The sequence below is a fragment of the Podarcis gaigeae genome (assembly GCF_964106915.1).
Source record: "Podarcis gaigeae genome assembly, chromosome: 10".
Lineage (NCBI taxonomy): Eukaryota > Metazoa > Chordata > Lepidosauria > Squamata > Lacertidae > Podarcis > Podarcis gaigeae.
Window position 1 is genome coordinate 23,668,251 of NC_139686.1, and position 20,283 is coordinate 23,688,533.

Consider the following 20,283-nt stretch of genomic DNA (forward strand, 5'->3'; position numbering starts at 1 on the left):
ATTAATGTGATCCACAAAACTGCACACAATCCCAAGGGGAAGAAAGTGTGCAAATCAAATGAAAAGTGTGGGATCAGGACAAAAGAGGAAGAGATCAAAACAAAATGTTAATGGACTTTAACAGATAGACATTGATGCAAACATGCAGCAAAGGTTGTACTGCAAACTCAGACACTCTCTTTTATTGCTTCCAGCTGTCACGAGTCCACCCACCTGCCTGGCAGTTGATTCCGTAACAGATACTACAGTTACCATGAAATGGCGGCCACCAGACCAAATTGGAGCTGCAGGTTTAGATGGCTATATTATAGAGTATTGCTTTGAAGGAAGTAAGTGACAACTGAATTTTTCTTCAGTTAGGTGAGAGATGTTTTACTTTTTATAATTGAGAGCTGCTTTCACTCACATTGAGGCAACTACATTGTAAGTGGGGATTCTCCAAGTCAAGTATGTGGTTCTGTCCTATCCGGCTTCTAAATGGTTGGTCCAACTGTTGCTAAAAATAATATTGGTCTTGCCTTTTTAACTAGCATTCCAGACCAGCGGCTCAAAATTCTGAAACCTTGTAAAATATGTATTACACTGATATGGAAATGCCATGTCCACTTTCAGCAGCAATGCTAGGTGCTACTTTAGAAACAAAATGAAGGACAAAGGAAAAGCAAGAATTAATGCAGAGATATGACTGCCCCTCTCTTATTCCCATTGTCATTTCTTACTTGGTCAGGTCAACGCAACTCTTAGATTGGCCTTTCTAAATTTTGGTGTGTCAGAATATTTCCCTAAACTTTGATTTTGTGTGCTGATAGGCAAGCTGAGCTGGTGATTGAGCCATCACACCTGCTTTGCCACACTTGAATCAGGGTTAATTATTTCAACGCATATCTGGCTACATGCGAATTGGGGCCTTTATCATGTTGAAGCGAGCCCTATTATATGATGAAGATTTTCAGTGTCAATCAGATCTCTAAAACTGCAGTTGTTCCTGTGTACATAGTGTGTCACTCTCTAGAGCCTTGATATAAGTTAAAAAGGCAACTGATTTGAAGTGAAGAACAGTGGATGTGACCTAGAACAGGTAAGGAAATGGGACATTATGTGAAGTCCAGAACTTCCACAGTTCATTTGGGAAACCATTCCCCCACCCCCAGTTTGCAGTGCCTGGATAATAGCTATTCTAGGAAATGTTCAAGAATAGGAGGATATTCTTGCCCTAAATTTAATTGTAGCTGTGTTATTGGTATAGGCAGCCTATACAACTTTTACAGTAGAGGAAGACCAGCCTGGAGGCTTGGGAAGTATCTGTTTCTAGAGGAAGTGGTGGAGCACTGTGTGGCGGGCAGAGGAGTGGCAGACAACAGTTGGAAGGAAAGCGGACAGTCTCCAGTTTCTGCTTTGCCCTCCATCACTCACCCTAACAGAAATAGCAAAGAACAGGCAGCCTTCACGCCTCTGAGATTAAAGGTTCAAGTGAGTGGCTTCATGCCGTAAGCTATGGCTAGCTATCATTTGCCTTGGCAGAAGCTTGCCACTATTTCCCTGATGAACAAAGCCCTTAAAGAGTATAAAGATGTTTTAATAGATTCTACTCTTCGACTATGAGCCAAACGACACATGGCATTAATCACATGATTTGCCCTTGAGTGCAGGATTTTTCTTCCTTTCATGTATAGCCAGTACCCTCTTTCCTGCCTCCGGTCTGGATTTGGACACTGGTGTGGGACTCTTTACTCCCTGATGCAGCCCTGATTTAGATTACCCCTCCCCCCTGTGGGGAACCCATTCCTGATAGGAGTGCCATGTGGTTCAAACGGCTAAAGCTTTTCTATTCCTTCTCCCATATCAGGGTCCTAATCTGGATTTAGGTCCCTACACTTTAAAAAATCCTGCACACAAGGACAAACCATGTGATTAACATCATGTGTTATTTGAGCATATAGCAGAAGTTTAGACTTATTATTATTATTATTATTATTATTATTATTATTATTATTATTTTAAGAACCTCATTTACAAATGAATAGCTATGCAGAGTGTTTAAACCAACAGGGACTTAAACCCCTTCCCACATTGCCAAATATCTTCAATGTGGGAAATTTAAGAAAACTGGAAAATAAATAGCTTTACTTTTCTTTTTAAATGGACAAATTAAACAAAATTTTAATAGGTCTGGTAGAGCCTTCCAGAAACAAGAAAGCTGCAGCATAATTTACAGGTTGGGGTAGGGAACCCCCAGGAAAAAGCAACCACAGGTGATGTAGAAAATTGATTTATTATTGAAGTTTACACAGTGCATTAGAGCCCAGTCTCTTTGCAATATCCTTGATAAAGAGCAATGTGTCTGAACTGCATTGGGGAAAATACAAGAATAAGTTAGCTTTCTGTGACACCTATGGAAGTTTCATACCATACTTCATCTCCCTGGGAAAGTGGATTTGCCAAATATTCAGCTCAACTCCATGCTGACTGGAGTTGATGGGAGTTTTAGTCCAAAAAAACCGGAGTAAAGAATCAAGAATATATGAATTAGCCAACAGTCCCAAATTATTTGTAACTAGGGAGGGTGTGATATGCATAGTAAATCATAAATCTAGCCATCATAGGTAGAAATGTCTTTCAAGGGACACTTCAGGGTTCACCAGAACAAAATTCCTTGTGTACCTGTTGAACAGAGCAAAACTTTTACTTTTTTCTTTCAGATAGGCTTAAAAGCATTAAGAAGATCCCTCAAAATGACAGCCGCGTCTGCCATTTTGGTGTTACCCACCTCACATAAAATACAGTAGTGATGTATTTTACAGACAATACTGTGTGCATGATGTGTATTCTACTTATGCTTTGCATTTCTAGATATACACCTATATATTTATGTGTGTGTATGTATATATACAGTTAATGCCACTCATGTGTATATTGTAACACTTTGGAACAAAACGTTTTGGAAAATACAAAAAATACTTGGTGTTTACTTCTATATCTCTTGCTCTGCCTTGTTTCCTTTCATTTTTTCTTCAGTACCTGAATATCTCTGTTCTTCATCTTTTTTCCAGTACCTTTCCTTCAACTAATTTTTCTACAACGTTTAATATTTCACCTGGATCTCCAGGTATACTTTCTTTGACTGTCAATCTTTCAGCTGTCACTTTTTTCAGTTCTGTCCTTCTCTTCTTCTTACTTATTCTATCAATTATTCTCTTTTCCTTCTCTCTTTTACTCTCTCTCTCTCTCTCTCTTGTCTATTGCCCTTGAATGGAATTTTATTAGGGCTGCTTTAATGCACAGACAATTTCTATGATAATAGTGCAGAGGGACCTTGGAAAAGTGAGAAACATTGTGGCTTCTTTAAAGTTAATAAAGGGGATTCTCAGCTTTCAGTGGAACCAATATTACATTACACATACACACATAAATTTAAAGGATCAAACATTGCTCACGGACTTAGTGACAGGATCAGATATTATGCTCCTCTTAACTCATTCAGTACACAAGCTGGTCTCCGACCATAATAATAAATTATTATAACTCATTCAGTCATTCATCTATGCTATCAAGAATTGAATACGAAGGCACTGGGAACTGAAAATAAAGGAATAAGCACCTAGATGATTAGAGGCTCCCAACTCTTTTATTCTCTCAGAATAACAGTCATTGTAAATGCAAAATGGGTAACGGAAATTCCCCACAGACATATATCTGTAAGTTTGCAAATGACACTGAAGTTTTCATTGGCTAAAATAAAATGTTGCAAAAAAGAGAGATACCCTTACCTGTTTTGTATTTCCTTTTCTCCAGAATCAACTTAACAAAAACATAACCGGCTGAATATGGTGGCACACAATAACCTAAATTTGATCCAACAAGTCTGTTGTCTCAAATCAGCAAGCCCTGAAACAACGTTAGGTGCCTTCTCAACCTCAAGGTGAACAACCCCAAGTAAAGCTTGTCTTCCAACACATTTATTTCCCCCTGGTTTTGTCCTGAATGTGAACACATGTATTCACATGAAACTCAGGATCAGGGTCTTAATGGAAACACCAGCAACACAAGAATAAAACCTGTTGAGATCACTGCAGCAGTGCTGTCATCAGCAGACCCTACAACACAATTACTCTCCAGGTCCAGTTTTCTGCTTCCTGCCTGTTTTATTGTCCAGTATCAAGACAGGTTATAAAACCTGCAAAACGTTTGTCATCAGGCCCACCTTGCAAGGCACACCAATCCTTAAATAGGTTTTAATCATTGAATGTTATCCAGTGAACCCTACATGCTATGCACAATGCGGTTTGGAGCCAGAAAAGCAAAATAACAACTGTGAATGAAAACTCTTTGACAGGCGATACTTAGAGAGACTGAGTTCAGTCAACTGCAACTATAAATCATGCCCACAGACTTCCAGATCACCTTATACCAGCATATACCTCTGCACACCACTGCTCTATTTCTTTTTAGCTTTCTCTTTCTTATTCTGGCCTACACTTTAATCTTCTCTTCCTGCTAAATCTTCTCTTTTACTCAATGGATTTCTCCTGCCTATCTCCTCTTTTTTCAAACCTCATCTTTCTCTCTGGATGCTCAGATATACCAGTCTCAAAGGCTCTTCTGCCTATGACTGTAAAGTACCAAATGTGCTTTCCAAATTATTTAGGTCCTCAGGAGGCCACTACAGAGGGCAAGGGAGACAGTGGTGGTGGTACAGAGCAAAATAATAGTGAGGAGACAGACGGGGGCTTGATCAAGACTGAAGAGAAGACACCAAAACCCTGTGAGTTTTCAACGGCATCATCCTCCCCCCTTCCCCCCCCCCCCCCCGATTGTGCTGTTTCCCTTGACCTGTGGTTGGAGCCTCAGTCTGCTGGAAGCAAAGGAGCCAGGGGGGAAATAGGCAAACAATGGTTTGCCATGTGTAGAAGAAACAAGCTCTATTTCATTATCTAGCCAATTCCTTGATCATCCCAAAGCTCCTCTTCAAGGCGCAGTACATATCTCTGTATAGTTACTAACAGGGATTACTAACAACTGACTCATATCTTGCCTGTGTGAAAGTGGGTGTCTCTGAATTAACTTTAATGGTGGACTCTCATAAGGTATATCGGCAGAACTGTATGAAGGTGAATTTCTGGAGGCAACTTATGACCTGGAAGGTAAAGTATGCAACAAAGATATTTAAACATTCTTACTGAAATTGATTCCCCTCCCCCAACAGTATAATAGTGACGTTTTTGAGGGAACACTATCTGCTACACACTCCTTCAAAAATACCACAGTGACTTGGGGGAAAAGTTCATGGAATCTCAATTATTATACTATACAGAGTGCTCTTTTGATTAAACAAAAGGTGCCAGAACTTATATCTTGATAAAAGTGCTGTAAGTACCCCCACAAAATGGCCATCATGGGGGGGGGGGGGGAGAGGTGATGGTACATGGTACTATCACAAAAAAGCACAGACTATACTGTATGTGACTCGGTTGTTTTGCTTATCCTCATAATAGCCCTGTGCAATAGATCATTATTATTATTTCGCAAATGGGAAACTAAAGCTAGGAAAGAGTGGCTTGCTTATGGCTGAAGCAGGAAATCAACCCAGGTAATATATGCCCAAATCCATTGATCCACCTACTGAAACACATACTGTCTCCACTCACATAATACTGAAGAACCAGTTTTTTAAATATATATATATATAATGTGATTAGTTTCTTCTGCAAAGTGTGAATGATGCATTGTTCTTTCTGTATGAAAGCCTACTCAATAACTGACTGTAAAAGACAGTTACTGGTGTGTGAAGCTATTTGTGAATTCTGTATTGGTTAGAGAAAAATAATAGCTAACTTCTTTCTCTCTAAAGTTCTGAGTATAAGTTAAGCTGTTATATATATAAAGGCCACAGTCCCAGGCCAGATGTGTAGAGCTCTAATACATACATGGCGCTGTCACATACAAAGTCTTTCCCCATTCATTGCAATTTCAGGGACCATTCCATGCATATATCCCTATTTAAATAAAAAAAAATCCAAAATTGTCCAGTAGTACCTTAGAGACCAACTATGTTTGTTCGGGGTATAAGCTTTTGTGTGCATGCACACTGCTTCTGATACACTGAAACAGAAGAATCGTGCATGCAAATGAAAGCTTATACCCAGAACAAACTTAGTTGGTCTCTAAGGTGCTGCTGGACAATTTTAAATTTATTTTGACTGCATCAGACCAACATGGCTACCTACCTAAATCTATATCCCTATTTGTTTGCCTAGTCTAGTTCTTGACATGGAAGTGAATGGGGAGGCATGTGCTTGGTTAGAGCTTCATGTGTGCATTGAATAATTCATAGAGTTCTGAATCTAGTTTCATATGTATTCATAAATACATATGGTATTTAGACTGGGATTAGGTTGGTGGCCCCATCTTCATGAAGTTGGCTGCAGATAAATCCCATTATAACTTAGAAGTAGGTGATTTATCTCTAACCACTGTTGAAAGTTGCCTGGTGGTCTAGTTGTTTTCTATGCAGTGTGACTGTGATCTTCCAAAGTTGCGTGCTGGTAAGAGTCCCATTCATTTACTGGTACCTTTTGTGGGCATAGCCTGCTAGTACTCAGTTATATATCATTTAATCATCAGAGTGTTCTTGAAAGTTGCTACTCCTGAGACAACTCACTCTGCAGTTCACTCACTGTTTGCAAATAAACATGGCAAGCCTACCCACCTCTGATCCTGATGTCACTCAACTAATGATATTTCATATGTAACTGTAGTGTACTTAAAGATAAAAAGGCCAAGTCATGTTTATATGACCAGCAAGAGAAAAATAACTTCATGTTATTGTCATACCACTTATACAGCTGGGTTGTGGAAGTTAATAGCAAATATTGTATACTACTGGTACTAAATGAACTGTATGGATTATAGAAGCTAGTGATATTCCTTCAATGCTAGTGATATGGAATCATGGGGCGGGGCAGGACTGGTGGCAGCAATGCTTCTGAATATCACTTTCTGGAAACCACAGGGAGGGAGTGTGCTATTGTATTCGAATCCTGCTTTCAGGTTTCCCCCACGCACCTGGTTGCCACTGTGAGAACAGAATGCTGGACTAGATGGGCCATTGGTTTGATCCAGCAGGCTCGTCTTATGTTCTTATCCTTCATACTTGGTGCCCAAAAGAATTAAGCTAAAATTCAAGTGTGTGCTCTGCTGTGTAAATGACTAGCTTATGCAACATCAGTGAATAAATCGTTTTTGCTAACATGCTGTCTTTTGAATTTGCAATGTGTGCTTTCAGTAGCTTGGGATTTTTTTATTTCAGAGATTTGGGTGGCTGACATTTGCCTGCTGGGTATTCCATGTGCACACGGGAGCAACCACATAGTTCTGAATCAAGTTTCATACACACATGTGAATGCATATTTATGGTCTGTGTGGGATTGCTTCACCATTCCAGGATTACAGTTTACCTGGAGTTTTTCAGAGCATTTCAGAACTCTTAATATTGTTTAAAGGGAAATGTTGTGGCAGCAATAGAAAAACATGGATCACTTAGTGGACAGCAGAGATGTATGTGTAAACATGACTGAGGGCAATATGAGTTGGACAAAGAAGCATTCATGGTACATAGAAGCAGTACGGCTGCATGTGTGGATAATGATTCTGTGTCTGCATAAGACCTGCACATTAATTATTTTTGCAACAATAAAACTAGAAAACTTTATTTAAAAGAGAGAGGAAATTATTTAGACTGAAACTGTGTTCTGGATATCAACTTCCATGTGAAATTCTGTTACTGCAACTAATAATTATCATGTTGCTTGCATGTTAACATTCCTTTAAGGAGGCAGTACAATAATATATTGATTGCCTGGCCTTCAGGGTTATAATTTTAATTACAAATGTATTAGTCAATTTTTAAAATGGAGGAAAGTGTTAAATAACATTTATTTCTTACAGTCTTCATATGATTTTTCAAATTAGAAACTGGTGGTTTGGCTCCAAATTCTTCCAGGAAGTGAAATATATTGAGTTTGCTACACTTAATTTTTTTAAAAAACGAATTAGTGATTCACAAGCACATTTCATATATATAATTATCAATTTCTGTCCTTTCCTTCCTTTTGCTTTTTATCCTACTTCAGCGGAAGAATGGATTGTGGCCAATCCAGAACTCACAGACAAAACGAAATTCACCATCACTGGCCTGCCAACTGGAGCAAAAATTTTTGTTCGAGTAAAAGCTGTGAATGCTGCTGGTCCCAGTGAGCCTCGGATGCATCCACAGCCAATTTTAGTTAAGGAAGTGATAGGTGAGATGGGCTGTTTACTTATGTCTAGGGGTGGAGGGATCTGTCCATGTTGGTTCCCTCAGTTTCTCATTCTTACAATCTGAAATTCAGTTCTCCACATTTCTGCAGCAATCCGTGTTTTGTTTTTTTAAGTCCTAATGAAAATTTGAATATTTTGAATACTCCCTGTGAATTAGGAGAAATTTTGTATGCAGTTTTGACTAATGTACATATTTTTGCAGACCATTTCCTTTAATATAATGCTATTTTGTATGTTATTTTCACTAATATATGCATTGTATGCACATTTCCCCCTAATATGTGCATTTTTGTAAACATTGGTTGGAGAACTGCATCACAAAATCTGGAGAAGTGTGAATTTCGAATGATGGTTGTGTTTGAGTTCTCATACTGTTTTGAAAGTGTGTGTTAATTAGGTCCCCCCCCCCCCGCCTCCTGATTTACCATTGCCAAATATTGTCTTTGAGAAAACTTTAGAAAACAGTTAAGCCCAATTCACAAGTGCACTCCCCTTCCTTCTTTTTCAAATTAAGAACCCCCGAAGATTCGTCTGCCAAGACACTTAAAGCAAACATACGTTCGAAGGGTTGGAGAAGCTGTGAATCTTGTTATTCCCTTCCAGGTAAGAAACAAATAAATATAATTCTTTATGTGAATGTTGCATGACACAGGCAGCCCCCCATTTACGCAGGGGTTACATTCCAAGGCATTTTTCACATTGGTGATATCACATATAATTAAAACCCATTGAAACAGCCTTCAAACACCCTACTCTGCCCCTATTCTGCCCTTTTAGTGACATTTCAGTGGTGTCTTTATGACATTTATGGATCACTTCTGGGTTTGACGTGATGCATGTATATACGGTCACATACGTATTGAACGTGTGTAAACGGGGGGCTGCCTGTATTGTCAAAACAGCAGCGTGTGCTACTGGATTTTCTGCCTGTGTTCAATAATATGCAGATCCTATCACTGGCTCTTTCTTTTTTTAAAAAAAGTTCATATTAGTTTCCAGTAGTCCCAGAACTACTCAGGACTATCAAGAAGTCACTAGAAGAAACAGGTATTTCAGCCTCTCATTGAATACTTGTAGGACCAGAAGAGGAAATTATAGTATCTGTTCAGATGTACTAGCTGGTAATGTCAAAAAGGTTAAAGAGAATATGCTAAACACCGAAAACTATTCTAATACTGTGCTTATCATAATAGTACATATATGTGCATTGTCAAGCCTATTTCAGGTTGTTCATTAATGTTTAAAGCCCTAAAGACTTAGGCCCCAAATATCTGAAAGACTGTCTCCAACCCTTTCAACCTTCTCAGGTGTTAAGATGTGCAAAAGGGGCTCTCTTGCTAGTCCCTGTCACCCCCAGAAATGTGGAGAATGGTGGCCTGAGAGTTCTCTGTGGTAGCCCCTAAATTGTAGACCTCCCTCCCCACAGAGGTGAATCTAGCATATTAATTGTACAGCTTTCATCATTTACTGAAGATGCACTTATTTACCCTGGCATTTGACAGTTAAAGTATTTTGCTTTGTGGGACCCACATTTTTTTTAGAAAATACCATATATTGTTCTGCTTCATTTTGAACCATTTGCTTGTCTTTAACTGTAGCAGTTTAATCTGTTGCATATTATATTGGAGTAACCTACCCTGGGACCTTACACTAAAGGGCAGGTAAGATATCATACAAACAAACAAAATATCAGAAATGCAGCTTTCTCTTACTGTCATTTAAGTCACAGGGAGTTATTTCGAAGCCTCTGCCTTGAAAATAACTTGACAAAAGAAATGCAATATATCTCAATGGGTTCAGAATGAACCTGCAGTTATAGTTCAATAAGCAGCTCCTTGACTTAAACATGCTATTCTCTGTTTAACCTTATTTAAAGATCACCATAAAATAATACTACAGTCATATAAAATTTGGTCCATGGACATGTTTGTTTGCTTTCCCCCCACAGGGAAGACCAAGACCTAAGGTCTCTTGGAAGAAAAATGGAGCTCATGTAGATAAGAACCAAATTAACATCCGCAACAGTGAAAATGACACAATCATCTTCATCCGAAAGGCAGAGAGGATCCACTCTGGGAAATACGACATGAAAGTCAAAGTAGATAATCTGGTGGATAGAGCCACAATAGAGATTCAAATAGTTGGTATGTGTAAAAATTTGGAAGTGATAAGAATATAGGCTGTTAATTGGGATGTACTAGCAATCCTTTGGCATGTTTTGGGCATTCCTAAAATGACTGCAAGAAGCTAGGAGTTAGTACCCACTGTTCTATGATCTCTTGTATGTTCCTCTGTGGTGTCTGGAACTGCCTGCTACAAGAGACAACATATTGAGATAGATACATCATAAGTTTTAAAAATAAAGTTGAATCCCTTATTACTCTGTGCATTAAAATTGCAGAAGGCTGGACTAGATGACCCTTGTGGTCCTTTCCAACTCTACAATTCTACGGTTCTATAAATTTCAGAATATGACACACTTCTTTCTGATATCGTTTTAATCCTCTACTTCAGATCAAGAGTGTATATTGGATAAATGGAAGGGGAAAGTGCAGGAAGTCAAACTGGACATACATTCCAGCTATTTAACTTTGCTGAATGATTACATTTTATATTTATCAATAAAAAGCAAAAGGCACTGTGTTGTTCCATTAAAGCTCCAAATCCATAATAGATTAATCCTTTCGTTAGAGCAAACCAAAATGTCACAAGAATGATCATGCTTTCGAGCTCTCTAGCATTGTTCTTCAGGATAGAAGTTTAAGAAGGCAGGGGTAAATGGGACAGGGAAAAAGCTGGTTTGATGTTGTAACCACGTCTGAATTTGGTCACAGTCTTAAGAGGGAATGAATTGCAAACTCAGCTGGATTAGGTTCTATCCAAATATAAAATCCAAGAGTTACCCAGATCTCACTCCAGCTTTAAGTGAAACACACAGATTCCTTTGTTAGAGGGAACACAGAAAGAAACGTGGCAGACCTTTTATGAGCAAAGCTAGAAATTAAATTTAGGGATTGTACTAGTTGTTGTTATTGTTTTTAAGTCAGTACAGTAGAAGCCAACTAGGATAATCTAGTGGCTCGAGGGAGTAATGTAACTGTTAATCTTCCTGCTGTGATTGCACCTGACCTAGTTTCTGTGTGAGTCTGGAAGGTTTTCCTTATTATCACAATGAAAAATAGATTCTCACAAATATGCCTTTGAGAAAGTTAGATGGTTTGAGGATACAAATGCTGATGTTTCTGAAATCTGCTCTTTTTCAAAAAATATTTAGAGAATGTCAGCCATTCATTCTTTGCTGAAGTATCTTAACTCTTATATTTGAAGTTTTTAAATGCGATACTGACATTTAAGTTGATACAAGTAAAACCTGCAAGAAAATGATACAGTTTGTCCTCATCTTCTAATCAGAGTGTTCAGTGTTTTAGCAAGCTAATCATGATATTCTCCAGAATGCTCCATTATTACTTACACACCTTTGATACTTAACATTCAGTGGCTACTGGTCATGCTCACTCTTCACTGAGCTATTATTATTATTATTAGCCCTTGAGTTGTTTTTAAATACATTTTGTACCTATACAAGCCTCAGGTCTCCCCAAGCATGATACATCCCTCTAGTTTCTCAATTTCTCCCTATACTGATCACCTAAGTGTGCAATTGGGGGAGTAATGGGACATATATTATTATCAAATTAGTTTGGTTGATATTTCCAGGTGATCAGAACCTATGCTGCAGAAGTAACCTCTTGAAACCCCAAACCACACAATTTGGGTAGATATTATGCTACCTCTTCCCTCAGTGTTGGCATCATCCACCTGACGCATGTGATCATTAGAATACAGATGTTACCACTGGAGTGAGGGACCAGCCTGGCAGTTATATGAATCAGTCTGTAGTTCCATTTGATTCAGTAAAACTAGAAACTCAGTTTCTGCAAGTGAATAACAGCTGGTCCTATGGAAATTTGCACAGAAGTTAAGGCCCACTGAGTTCAAACATGCTTTCTGGAGAGAGGATCTATTTTCCCTGGGCTCACTGTAAGCTCTGCAAAGACAGCAGCAGGAACACCAGAGAGCTGGAAATAAGTGTTAATGTCACCCACCCCAGCATTTCTCTTGGCTTCTCCGCTACTGAGAGGCAAGTCAGAAGCTGCATTTTATCTGATCACACAATAATCCCCACAACTACAAGCCAGTTCTGCCTGGAAGCAGGCTTCCTGCAGGGGAATTAGCCTATGGTGCCTGGGCTCACAGTAGGCCGCTTAAGACAATAGGAATGTAATATCTCCCCAGCTCTCTGTTGGTCACCCTGCTACCAAGGGAGACAAGTTAATTATTTTGTTCTGTATTGTTATAATATGTACGCCACTTGGGGGATCACTTGATGAGGAGACAGGAAATACAGCTTTTAAATTAGAGATGGGGACAATTTGGCCTGTGGCCACTTTTGGCCTCCCGGAGGTCCAAATTGGCCCACGAAGCCATTTCCCTCAAACCATGTGCAACATAATTCATGACATCATCTAATGGATGCTAGTGCAAGCTTAAATTTTGTGTTGGCTGAGCAACTCTGTTTCCAGCAGTGAACAGCAGTGTAAAACCAAACTGAAGATTTAGCCCCTGCTCATCAGTTTGTGGTTAACTCATGGTTTGTTAAACACTTAAGCAAATTGAGCATATTGTTGCTGCAGAAAAGTGTGAACTATTGATGGTGCTACTTTATTGCCACAGATCGTCCAGGCCCACCACAAATTGTAAAAATTGCAGATGTCTGGGGAGAGAATGTTGCTTTGGAATGGCAGCCGCCCAAGGATGATGGCAATGCAAACATAACTGGGTACACAATTCAAAAAGCTGACAAAAAAAGCATGGTAAGTAGACTTTTTGACCCAGCAAACCTTAGGATGAGATTTTTATGTGCAAGGTTGTTTGGAAAGGTTGCTACTTCTTGTGGATGTTGTGTTCTTTTGTGATACAAGATACAAGCTGCCTTTTCAGCTGCTGCTGCTGCTACAAAGGACTTTACAACAAATTTGACCAACATCTGTCATATTTATAGCCAGGAAAATCCCTTACTTCGTAAGGCCATTGGATATTTTTCTCTGCTGTCTATTAACTTCAAAATCAGCAGTGCTGTTAAGTAATTTTGCACTCTGGACCTGTTGCTAATGTTTAGATGGTTTCCCCCCACTGTGTTCTCTTCAGTTGACTTGAGGAGTAAAGCAGTTAATACATTTTTTTACTAAATAAGTAAATGAAACAAAGCCCAGTCCTCTCCTGCCCTGGTCCCAGTTGCTGTGACTGTTGTGAACTTTACACTGTTTGCATTGCTGTTACTTCTCTGCCAAGCTGAACAAGAGTCTTTTGAAGTGTGCTTTGCATGCTGTACTCAATAAAGTATTCTTGAATGGATTTAATCTTCCATTAACAACATTGCTGCTTTAAGGTGGATAACTATTCTAAGCCAGCTATATAATATACTCACCCAGGCATAAACCACCCCAGACCCTGCAGTCATCATGTGACAACCTTCTCTGTGTGCCCTCTATGAGGGAAGTGCAGAGAGTGGCAACACAAGAATGTGCCTTTTTAATGGTGACCCCCTGGGTGTCATGGACTGGCTGCATGCAAAGCAATGATGGGAGGTACCAGCTGGGAAACCCCCAAGGGAACCCCCAAAGTAAGAAGGCTCAGAGCCTGGGCATTGGTGGTGGGATGACGATGAGTGGTCATAGGGAGCAAACTGGGAGGAGGAGTTGTCAGAAGCTGAAGAGATAACAGGGTTTCGTGAGCAGGAAAGGCTGTGGCAGGGAGCAGTTCAGAATCAGAGGCAGAAGCTTCTCCCCACTAGTTTCCCAGAATCCAAAGAGGTATGAAGAGGGTGGAGCAAAGACAGGCAAGACGAAGGAGCCTCAGACTGCAGATTGAATTAGGTCTGCATATGTGAATATGTCTATACAGTGGTACCTTGGGTTACAGACGCTTCAGGTTACAGACGCTTCAGGTTACAGATTCTGCTAACCCAGAAATAGTACCTCGGGTTAAGAACTTTGCTTCAGGATGAGAACAGAAATCACGTGGTGGCAGCGGGATGCCCCCTTAGCTAAAGTGGTACCTCAGGTTAAGAACAGTTCCAGGTTAAGAACGGACCACCAGAATGAATTAAGTTCTTAACTCGAGGTACCACTGTATATAGATATATAACACATAGACTGTGCTTCTAAGCGTTTCATTTTATTTTGGTTTGTATACTTAGTTTTAATGTTTGTAATACATTTAAGATCTTTGGGGTCAGTTCTCAGTGGGGGCGGGGGGGGGGGACCTACTAACAAATACAATAAATAATAATTTGGAAGAGGTCTGTGAGTGGCCATGCTGATTCTGAGGTTTGTTGATTTTATGCAATGCAATGTTTTGACTATGTTTAAATGAATTTTTCCATGGTTTCATCGTGTGTGTTCACTGCTCTGGGATCACAGGGTTTAAAGGGCAATCTATAAGTGTAAATAAGAAAAAGCAAGCAAACTAAGTAATGTGGACACAACTCCTTGCAATGGGAAGGGTTTTGCACCCCCCCCCCACTCCAGTCTCTGCCTTTCTTATCTGTGGTGCACTTTAGCAATCAACAAACAAAGTGAACTTTGCCCTGTTCCCCACCCCTAAGTTCAGAAAACTCAAATTTCAGCATATTGCTTTTCCTAGAATGATCATCTGGACTACTAAAGGGAATGTGCCAATTACAAAATTCACTTTCTAATCATATTTTACTGCAAACTATATGTAAGTAAGTAAGTAAATAAACGATTTCTTACTTCACATTTCATGAAGTACAGCTTCATCAAAATAGTACAGCTATTCAAAAAGCGTATCAGTTGCCGTAATTGGGTACTTTGGAAAACCTATGAAATGGTTATGGCATATGGTACAGTGGTACCTTGGGTTAATAACTTAATTCATTCCGGAGGTCCGTTCTTAACCTGAAACTGTTCTTAACCTGAAGCACCAATTTAGCTAATGGGGCCTCCTGCTGCCACCGTGCCGCTGGAGCACGATTTCTGTTCTCATCCTGAAGCAAAGTTCTTAACCCGAGGTACTATTTCTGGGTTAGCGGAGTCTGTAACCTGAAGCATATGTAACCCGAGGTACCACTGTATATGGTTGCTGTTTTTGTTACATAAGCAGCTGCTACTTATAGAACTAAATGGATATCTTTATTTCTGTTTCACCTATTTTGAGCTTGGGCTTTTTGATGAACTTTCTTACTTCCCTTAACATTTGATCTCTTGGTTGTCTTCCCAGGGGACCCATTTATGAAATGTCAGTTTGCTTAATACAGTAATGGAAGCAAGTCCTATGCATGCTTCCCTGGAAGTAAGTCTCACTGAACTCAGTGGGCTTATAAGTAAGTTGATAATCATGGGATTGAGTTGTTCATAGCAATTTAACCTGACCTTGTATCTTGCAGGAATGGTTCACCGTCATTGAACACTACCACCGGACCAGCGCTACCATTACTGAACTTATCATTGGGAATGAGTATTTCTTCCGGATCTTTGCTGAAAATATGTGTGGCCTCAGTGAGGATGCCACAAGGACAACGGAGAGCGCAGTGATTGCCAAGGATGGTTAGCTAGATTAACTCTGAAACTATGACACTGAAATAGAATACAACACAGAGCACTCATTTCTTGGAGTTGATGCATAATCTATTTGTCTTTGAGAGAGGAAAAGCCACTTGTTTGCTCAAGTTACTTGGATGATAAATTCACATAAGATGAATTTATCTTATGAATTTATCTTACTCACTCACCAGAATCAATGGGAATTTTGTTTTTACCTTCAATATAATGCTGAAACAAAATTTCAGCTGGCCTGAATGTGTAGTGGTCTGGTTTTGCCATTCTGCACAGTGCACAACCAAGTGCTCATAGTGTGGATTTACTCATTCAGTTCATTGCAGGAATGCTGTCGAGTTTGGGCTGAGAGCCAGTTCACATAATTGGCTTACAGCAATCACATTCCATTCAGGCTGATGTATGTATTTGTTTGTTTGTTTATTTAAGTATTTAAAAACCTCACTTTCCTAAATGTATATCAAGGTGGTATACAGCATACGAAGTTATGATAAAATCAGCAGAAGCATCCATATAAACATCAATAGAACATCAATAAGTATATTTAAAAAGAGAAAAACATATTGCAAAGGCCTGTCTAAACAATGCAATATTCAGAATACTTCTAAAGTGCACACACACACAGAACACACACACACACACACCCCAACCTAGTTTTGAGGAAAGAGGAAGGAAGATGGTCAGAAAAGTCGAATGCGTCCTGTCACTGCATATTATGCCAAAGCCATATTGTTCCCAAAGCCCATAAACTACTTACTATCCTATTTTGAGAACATAAGGAAGACTTAACCCGTGTCTGCTTTACAAGGGAGATTTGGCCAGCTCTTGCTTTATTGCAGAACTGGCACATCCCACTTCTTTCCATGAAAGGTATTCTGCTTTGAGCAAAATGAGGATTCTGAATGGCTACACTAACAGGCGTAGCAAACAACGGAAATAGTAAGAGTACACTCCAGGCCGCCTGATTTGTTTGTGGGCTTTCCATAAGCATCTATCTGCTTGGCCACTGTGGAACACAATGCTAGATTAGATACACCATTGGTCTGATCTAGCAAGCCATACTTTTCACTCAGTCTTGGAGCTCACCCTCAGGTTGTGGCACCAGGATGGTGAAAGCTGTAGTAATTAATGAGCTGCTAAGGTGCCACCTCATCCACACACTTGCTGTTTAGTTAAACTTCAGCACCTGTGGACAGGGAAGAAGGAAAAAATGGAGGCAGTGTAGAAATGGGATGTAGAAGAGGGATTCTAATAGTATAAAGGATAGAATATCATAGTTGGTTGTGGTAAGCAGAGTGAAGGTTCCGAACAGGGTTGTTAAGATGTAAACAGTATTTCGTGGCAATGATTCCAGTATTCCTATAAAGCAGCCTGTGTTAATTCTCTTTTGATTTAGTGTTGATGTGTGTCACATGTTAGGCCTACTCTTATAATTCTACATACCTGTTAAAAGGAACAGTATCAGTCACACAGTATGGCTAAAACAATACAAAATACTGTTTTTCTAGCAGTTCCTGAACTTTTGTTTTACAGGGAAAGTCTACAAAAACCCAGTTTATGAGGACTTCAATTTCAATGAACCACCAATGTTTACCCAGCCTTTAGTTAATACATATGCTGTGTCTGGTTACAATGCAACTTTGAACTGCAGCGTCAGAGGAAATCCCAAGGTAAGCTATCATACTGAACTTATTTGTTCATTCATTTTATTTATACCCCGCCTTTCTCCCAGTGAACGACCCAAGGCTGCTCACAGCATAGATCAAAATAGATACAGCTAAAAATGCACAATAAATATAAATATTGAAAAACAATAAGTAACCCAATTAAAACGGTACTAAAAAAACACTCAAAATCATTCAAAAGCACCAAAACACAAGTCCAACACCCAGTCGCAGCAGACCCTGCCACAATAGCCAGTTAATGGCCAAGGCCTTTCTGTGCAAAAAAGTCTTTGCCTGCCAGTGAAATCAAAGCAAAGAGGAGAGCAGCCTAGCATCCCCTGGAAGGGACTTCCACATTCTGGGAGCAGCCACCGAGAAGGCCTTCTCGTACTACTTAATTCTTTCCTAACTACATACTTGAGCTACTTACAGTTGCCAAATTTTTACTCCTCCTGAAGCTTTCCTGGCAGCTTGAGACTCAGAAATTAAGCACATGTCTCATTTCTGTGTTACTTTGGGGAAATTGGGAGAGCACGGTGAGCAAAATATTGGGAACTTCAAACACACCTTTTTCTTTTTCTATGCTCACCTTAATGGACACTGTTTTCTTTAAATTGGCTAATAAGTCTATTGGGGATGTTGCTTTTGAGAGGTAAAGGAACCTACATTGGACTTTCCTCAGAATCTTCACACCTAACTATAGAATTTAGGAAATAACAGTAAAAACAATCCAAACAGGTGTCCCACTCCACAAACCCAGCTAACTAATATAAAACCTAACCTAACTGATATAAAACCACAAAAGGAAATGTAACTTGTGCTTTGTTTTGAACTACGTCTTGTTGCTGTTTTTTAACTACAGCCCAAGATAACATGGATGAAGAACAAAATAGTTATCATGAATGACCCCCGGTACAGAATGTTTGGTAACCAGGGAGTTTGTACCTTGGAGATCCGCAAGCCCAGCCCCTTTGATGGTGGCACATACACTTGCAAGGCTGTCAACAGTCTGGGTGAGGCAGAAGTTGAATGCAAATTGGAAGTTAAAGGTAAGGTTGTCTCAATGAGCCCAAAATTGTTTCTGAGGGGTGAGAAATATAGATCAGGTCATGAGGCCTACTTTCTTAACGTTTGTGATCATAGCAGAGAGCTACATTTTGCTATTTGTTGTTGTTTAGTTTGGAGGAGTAAATTTAATGAGTGAAATGGTGATAGACTATTATGAGGGAGCAGTTGATTTATTGACCATTTATTTATTTACTTGTGTCATTTGTAGGCCACCCCATAACTGAAAGGTCTCTGGGTGGCCTACATTAAACAAGTAAACAACAACAATTGAAGTAGAAAAGAAGTTGTAAAACCACTTAAAGCACACACACACAAAGAAAACAATACCAAGATGTTGGTTAAATATTTTTGAATGTCAATAATACATCTCAAGAACGTTATAGGGAGTATACAAGGATGATATGTGATTGGATCTCCATATGTTTCTCTTTCAATTTATTTAATGTTTTATTGGTATATTGCATTTCTGTTTGTTCTGGACTTTGATTAACTGTTTGTGTAATTTATTAGTTATCTTGCCCAACTCAAAACAGGACAGAGGTCCCACAAAATGTCCGTTCTTATATAGAATTGAGCATTAGGATAGTCCTATTTCTTGACTCCTTTTTACTCTGTTGTCCACATAGAAGCAATGACATCATCCCAGGCAGACCTCACTGTTCACCACATGAGAAACAATTAGCTATAGAAAAGCCATTTCGTTTATTTTCAAGCCTCAAAGGTCAGGTTGGACTAATCTTTCATTATAAAGCATAAGCTTTCCAGTTATAAATCCCACACTGCTGCAGAAACTCAATCTGTAATTACATTACTCACAATCTAGGATAAAAATGCCACTGTTTTGTTTTTTTTTAAGCCACAACGATTTCTATGCCACCAGTGACTCATACATTGTGGTAAAAATGGCTCTAAAATGTTCATATTCACAGCTTTTCCATCCATGAGTCCTTCCATGTATAACAGTTTTTTTTACTACATCCCAAGCCATAAAATTCTGTTTTAACTTCCAGAGATGGAAAAGCTAAACATCTTCACACTGAAAGCATGCATTTCATTTTGCTTCACAGCTGGAAAAGAAATCCCTCTTATTGCGAATATCCCATCCCAGACTTGTGTTTATTTCCCTTTCCCTACTCCCTACCCACAAAATTTGGTACCTGATACTGTTTTATTAACTCAAGTCAAACACCCCTTACTTAACCAGCTGATTGATAATCCATCCTTAGAACAGTTCAGCAGACTTCCTTCCTGCTAAACTGGTTGAGCTTGTAGCTCATACTTTCCTCATAACCAAGTCACAAGGTCAACAAATGTTTACATCCATTTAGTTGCTTATCCTAAGAACATTTAGGTGTTTCAAGCAGTATACTGATGCTGGAATCAAATGCTTTTGTACAAGGTAGTCTTCTCCCCATACAGGCTGCCCCATTCATTTCAGTGGGGGTTGGATATATGCATAGCCATTAATTTGCATTTCAGTTGAGTGGATAATTGGATCTGCTGCACTCTCCAGTTGAAATGAATAGTGCTGGTCCCTGTTAAGAAGGGTTTGGTTCTAGCATTAGGCTCTAGCTGCTCTTTTTAGTTGTGTGTATAGA

The 20,283-nt window shown here is 39.3% G+C and overlaps 1 protein-coding gene across 25 annotated transcripts in view; it reads left to right on the top strand.

The window, feature by feature from the left end:
• The window catches only part of MYBPC1 (myosin binding protein C1), a 108,578-nt gene that overhangs the window by 82,171 nt on the left and 6,124 nt on the right, over nt 1-20,283 (top strand). For 13 of the 25 annotated variants that reach the window (XM_083699963.1, XM_083699987.1, XM_083699974.1 and 10 more), the window contains 9 exons: nt 195-329; nt 4,646-4,762; nt 8,130-8,297; nt 8,831-8,919; nt 10,265-10,460; nt 13,051-13,190; nt 15,785-15,944; nt 17,487-17,623; nt 18,480-18,666. In XM_083699963.1, the coding sequence (XP_083556089.1) occupies nt 195-329; nt 4,646-4,762; nt 8,130-8,297; nt 8,831-8,919; nt 10,265-10,460; nt 13,051-13,190; nt 15,785-15,944; nt 17,487-17,623; nt 18,480-18,666 (1,329 nt within the window). The remainder of the gene's footprint in view (nt 1-194; nt 330-4,645; nt 4,763-8,129; nt 8,298-8,830; nt 8,920-10,264; nt 10,461-13,050; nt 13,191-15,784; nt 15,945-17,486; nt 17,624-18,479; nt 18,667-20,283) is intronic. The other 12 variants (XM_083699965.1, XM_083699972.1, XM_083699964.1 and 9 more) reach the window with 1 other exon arrangement.